Below are 5,798 nucleotides of genomic sequence, written 5' to 3'. Positions count from 1 at the left end.
ACTGATAGACAAAGTTTATTATATATATTATAGATTAAGAAAGTATAAGCCTTACTATATTTAATTTACAAATTAAATAGGATATTGAATTTGATTTCAAACTTAATGTTTGAAAGTTTTATTAAAGTAACGGTATGTTTTCTAAAATTATCATGTGTCAAATTTTATATAAATTTTTATATTTTGGATACCTCTTTGCTTTTTATAGAAAATGTACAATATGGTTTATATATTGAAACATTATGTTTATATAAATAAAAATTAAGTGCCATTTCATGTAGTTGTTATTTAGTAAAAATTGCTGTGTTATACCAATAAATAAAAATCCAATCAAAAATGCGATTCTGCTTCATCTAGTTATTAGGATGCAAAATAGCATTCGCTGTGTTAAATGCATCATCGAGTGAAATATCCCATTCAGCATCCCAATATGAAATATAAGCTTATAGGCATATAAGGGTCATTCTTACACAAATCACACGGATTTTGGATAAAATAAAATTACCCAATTACCCATTACACATTTTAGAATTACCTAGTTTTTTTTTTACAGATATTATACATAAAATCATTCGACACGTATTTCAAGATTTTGCTGAAAATATATGTTGCAGGATGTTGTTGTTAAAAAAATTCCTAACATTACTTGTTACTTTTTACTCGCGAAGTTTTAAGCCCCATGGTCCCCTAATATATATCTTTTTTCGTCTTATATAGAGTTCATTTTTCGCCAGAAACGAAATTAATAAGTATAAAGTTTTTTTCAACCAAAAAACAATAAGATTGTCAATCAAAAATGATAAAAGAATACAAGTCTTTGAAAAACATTTAATATCTTTCGGTGTAACGATATCTCCAACAAATTGTAAAAAGATTTTTGTAGCAGAGAAAAAAAGATAAAAAAATTATTCAATCGATTCAAGTTGGGGCAAGGGTAAGTAAAATCTTTGTAAATATTTAAGGGTTGTAATTGTTAAGAAAATTGCAAAAACAAAAATTATTTTTTAAATAATTATAAAGTTCACTTTAACATGTAATAAAAAAATAATAATACTGATCCGATCAGCACAACTGGAGATAAATAATTCACCGCAAATGATTGAGCAAGAAATCCATATTTCAATCGAGAATATATGTAAAAAAAATTTTTCAGCCAAATCCTAAAGTGCGCGTCAAATGATTTTATGTATAATATCCGTAAAAAATTTTTTAAACGATTCTAAAATATCAAGGTCTGGATCCATAAGCATTTGTTAATTTTCAGTAAATATTCTGTTAAAACCAAACCAAAATATTCTAAATATTTCAGAAATGGTAATAGTATCAAATAGATTATATTCTTTACTACAATAGTATGTTTAAGTAATAAAACAGAAATAATTCAAGTTGAAGTGTTTTAATTTAATTCTTTAATAGCTAAGTACAAACAAAATCCACAATTATATCAGCTATTTAAATTCCTTTAAAATTGCATATTGTCCATGTCTATAACAAGATCATCATTTTCTTCCTCTACTTCATATTCAGTTTTTTCTACTTTTTCTTCCAATAAATCATCGAGTATATCTAAATCTAGATTTTGAATATTTATCATTTCGGGATCATCAATATTGTGATTTGATTGTGAATTCTGGGAAAATGATGGCTCCTCCTTTTTGATAAATTCTTTAGTATCCTCTACCATTGATCCATGGTACATTGATTCTTTTAAGGCCTCTTGTAATAAATAATGAAGTTGACTTTGCTCTGTCTGTTGCAAGCAATAAACACAATTTATGTTCATTATCTTAGATATTAGGTAAGCGATATGATGTTTATACTTCATAGTTGTTACACAGAAAGTATTCAGAATAATTGCATTGAAAATCCTTGCAAAAATTACTATACTGAATGAATATTTAATATATAAAAGGATAAGGCTTCCATATGTTTTTCCAATGTTAATCTTCTTCAGTTGATAAAACACATAATTTGAAAAAAAAAAAACTCACACACAAAATCACATTACAAATGATTTGCACGATGTTCATATTTAGAAAAAGTCATACATGTTTAATTTAAAAAAGTAAACTGAAATTATATATGGCCAATAATGCTAAGATATATTTATATATATATATATATATATATATATATATATATATATATGTATATATATGCGTAACCAGCCGCAAAATGATAAAAACAATGCCTATAATATATCAATTAGTTAAATCGAATAAATTAAAAATATATTTTCACCTGAACTAGGGTTAGTTCTTGACTCAAAAGACGAATTGTATCTGTAAGCCTTTTTTCTTCTTCATCTAAAGCACGTTCTTCATCATTAACGTATTTCAATATTTTTTTCTCTATACGCATGATGCAAAATTTCAATCTCACTTTGTTCTTAATAATTCGGCATTCAAATTATTGCAACGACTGTTGCTCTGAAGATTTTTATAAACCTGGAAAAAAATGAAAAATATTAATTAAATTAATCGTTAAAATACTGCTTATCAATATAATAAGAGTCAAGTATATTAGTGGTTAACATAAATTGAGTTTAAATTAAATGACATGCTAGTTACACATAGGATTCGATACTTAAAACACTATTCACAATTAATTGAGTTTATTTATACTAAATTCTGGCAACTTATACTTTGTGTTATCAAATATATGAGAATTATTAAAAAGATCTATTGAAATAAGTGTTAAACTCTATTAAACGTTTAAACTCTTTAAATACTGTTACTACTGTTGTATTTATTTTATAATGAATAAAGTTAGGTTAGAAAAAAATAGTCAGATATATCTTACACAAATTCCAAAGCGTTTCTTGATATTTTACACCAATATGTTTGCTTGAAAGATGGTAATAAACTGCACAGAAGTTTTTTTTAACTGTATACACAAGCATTTTATTTAAGTCACTCTCTTCTTTTATCTATGATTTAAGTAATGAATTATTTTATTCTGATCGCCTTTATATTATTTAGAGCTGTCAAATTGTCAAAATGGCGGCTTGCGCAAATGTCAAAAAATGACATTTGGTTTTGTTAAAAATTTGACAGTTGTTGAATATTTAATTAATAAATTAATTAATCAATAGTTAATTATTTATTATTTTGGGTTGCGAATAATTTATACCATTTTTATAATAAATGAGCAATTTAAAAATTATGTGCAGTCCATTGAAAATGTATATATTATATATTTATAAGAAAAAGTTTGTATGATTCGTTTGATGTCTTTTTTATCTATTGCACAATTTATTGTTTATAGAACCATCTTTATAAAATTAATTTAATCATCATAAATATGATAAGAAGTTTATTAGACGGAAAATACACTGAATTTCTTACAAATAATTTTTAATTTTGGATTTTGAGTAAGTTCTGTCAGTTTTATATTCAATAAGCAATTTAAAATTTAAGTTGCAAATATTTTATATACATACTTTACATATTTATTGTAAATATGTGGAAAACAATCATATGAACTGTTTAATCTCTTTGTGATTATATTGTATTTATTCTTTCTGGAACCATTTTTATAAAAATTGATTTAATCAACATAATCATTGTAAAATTGGAAAGAAAAACACACTGTTAATTTTTCACCGATGATTTCTAATTTCTCTAATTTTGGGCTTGAGTAAATTTTGCTATTTTTATTCTAAGTAAGCAATTTAAAAACTAGTATGTGTGTATATATTTATTTTATATACATATGAAAAAAGTCCAAAATTATTTATCTTTAATTATTAGGTTATAAAATTGTCATTTAGGAAACTACAGTGTTTTATGAATTATAATCATCGTAAAATTTTGATTATACATAAAACACACTTTTGATTTCTCACAAATGATTTTACATGCACATGATGAATTTGAAAGATTGTTTGATTATAATAATATATACAAGATTAATACAAAAACACTAACAATATATATATATATATGTATATATATATATATATATATATATATATATATATATATAACTTTCAGATAGGCAAATCGACATGCAATAAATTCAAAAACAAACCTAAAGACATCACACAAGTCACACATGTACTTTACAAATTTATTAAACAAGATTATCAAAAATAAAACTACATCAACAATTATTAATGAATTAAACTTATATATAATATATGACTTTAATACTCAAAATTTCTTAAATTACAAATGTGTACAACTTATTTTTAAACTTTGAGAATGATTAAAATCTGCAATCATCAAAAATGTATTTTAAAATATATTTTTTATTTAAAATAGCATAATCTCGTATTTATATCAATATCTAAATATGCAACATTATATAATATACTTTAAATCCTTTATAATGTTTTATTATCATTTATTTCTTTCGATTAGTCTTAGCATCAATAACATGTTGCACTTGTTTAACCCAAAATCTAAAATTCAAGGTGTCATCATTTATAAAATGTTTGATAGAATTATTGCAGAGAAAAATGCATTGATTCCGCTGTATAACAGTAGCTGGTTGAACAGAATCTGATACACAAACAATACGATACTTCAGAGATGAAACAACATCTGCAGGCTTAAAAAACTCTAATTCATAACAATATCTTTTTGCTTGTTGTTCCGTTCCCATACATGCTATGTAAATGAATGAATTACAGGGGAAAGGTAGCTTACGGTCGTAAACAAAGATGAATTTTTTATTGTGTGCGTCGAATAATTGTATGTCGCCTTTTTTGTGTAAGTTTATTAGACCGGTATACTGATAACTCATTTTACCAATGTTATCTTTGTGATTGTCTTGGAAGTGGTTTGTGATGTCTTCTAATTTGCCTTTCCATTTGCAGCTAAAATTAGGGATAAATAAATAAATTATCATAACTCATCTGTTTAATAAGTAGTTGGTGATCGCATTTGGCTCATTACTTACTTTAAAATGCCTGTAAATTTTCCAGGACAAATATATTCTCGAAATTTGCATTCTGATTCATGAAGTGGTGCATCTTTGACTGAATATGTGCATCCGAGTGAAGCATATTTACACAATGGCAAAATAGGTTCAGGTTTGGGTTTGGATGCATTTTCTGTTTTCGAAGTATCAGTAACACACTAGAGCATTATTCAATAAATAATAAGTAATAAATTATAATCATATACATAATTATATTTTATCTTTAACCTGTGGGCATGGCTTTTGGCTATATTCTTTAAAACATTTTAAACACAATCGATGATCTTCATTGCAATTAAGACTTGGAAATGGTTGCAGCATAACTTCTTCACAACAAGGACATTTGTTGCACATTTTGAGGACTTCTCTAATGACTTGTTCATTCCTTAATATACGTTCTGCCAATAGTAAATAAATTGAGGACTAAATTAGACTTTAAATCATATTTAAATGATTTAATAAACAACATACCATCACTAGAAGTCATTACTTTAATTCCTACCTATAATTGATTTTTTATGCACTGTTGTTCCTAGGTTTGTTCGGGGATAAACTAGGATATGTTTCTTGCTTAGGTTGCAAATTAAAGTTACACTGACAGATGAAATTGTGTTTATAAGAACAAAGGCACACTCTTGTGTATTTATCTATAACAGTGCTCGTCGTACACGGCCAGCATTTACATTTATTTAAATAATAATAATTATTATTGTTATTTATAAGTTAAAGTTAGTTAAATTATTGTTATTGTTATTAATAATTATTATTGTTCAAGTTCTCTACCAAAAAAATATATCTATTTAACTCGACAAAATTTTCAGATCAGATTACATTTTGTATAGTATTGGCTGGGAAATTAAATTAAATTTAAA

At 25.1% G+C, this 5,798-nt stretch overlaps 2 protein-coding genes across 2 annotated transcripts; both read right to left on the bottom strand.

Annotated features, from left to right (window-relative positions):
* Positions 1-1,462: 1,462 nt before the first annotated feature.
* Positions 1,463-2,930, bottom strand: LOC113367593 (myosin-10-like). The gene is made up of 3 exons (XM_026609187.1): positions 2,803-2,930; positions 2,242-2,447; positions 1,463-1,750 (listed from the first exon to the last, which is right to left on the bottom strand). The coding sequence occupies exons 2-3, from the start codon at positions 2,359-2,361 to the stop codon at positions 1,463-1,465; spliced, it is 408 nt and encodes a 135-aa protein (XP_026464972.1). The 5' UTR covers positions 2,362-2,447; positions 2,803-2,930.
* Positions 2,931-4,347: 1,417 nt separating this feature from the next.
* On the bottom strand, positions 4,348-5,515 carry LOC113367592 (E3 ubiquitin-protein ligase siah2-like). Its single transcript, XM_026609186.1, has 4 exons — positions 5,398-5,515; positions 5,155-5,324; positions 4,906-5,084; positions 4,348-4,822 (listed from the first exon to the last, which is right to left on the bottom strand). The coding sequence occupies exons 1-4, from the start codon at positions 5,411-5,413 to the stop codon at positions 4,348-4,350; spliced, it is 840 nt and encodes a 279-aa protein (XP_026464971.1). The 5' UTR covers positions 5,414-5,515.
* Between the last annotated feature and the right edge of the window lie 283 nt (positions 5,516-5,798).

The sequence above is a fragment of the Ctenocephalides felis genome, unplaced genomic scaffold, assembly GCF_003426905.1.
Source record: "Ctenocephalides felis isolate EL2017-DRISC unplaced genomic scaffold, ASM342690v1 CF-g0.4_SCAFFOLD_01170, whole genome shotgun sequence".
NCBI lineage: Eukaryota > Metazoa > Arthropoda > Insecta > Siphonaptera > Pulicidae > Ctenocephalides > Ctenocephalides felis.
This window is presented reverse-complemented; position numbering and strand designations above follow the sequence as displayed.

Bases quoted from the DNA above. Each gene is read 5' to 3' on its own strand.
- LOC113367593 (XM_026609187.1), bottom strand. From the start codon at position 2,361: ATGCGTATAGAGAAAAAAATATTGAAATACGTTAATGATGAAGAACGT. The intron at 1,751-2,241 runs GTGAAAATATAT...TGCTTGCAACAG, and splicing joins AAGAACTAACCCTAGTTCAG to ACAGAGCAAAGTCAACTTCA.
- LOC113367592 (XM_026609186.1), bottom strand. The intron at 5,085-5,154 runs GTTAAAGATAAA...ATAATGCTCTAG, and splicing joins GCCAAAAGCCATGCCCACAG to TGTGTTACTGATACTTCGAA. The intron at 4,823-4,905 runs GTAAGTAATGAG...CCCTAATTTTAG, and splicing joins AAATTTACAGGCATTTTAAA to CTGCAAATGGAAAGGCAAAT.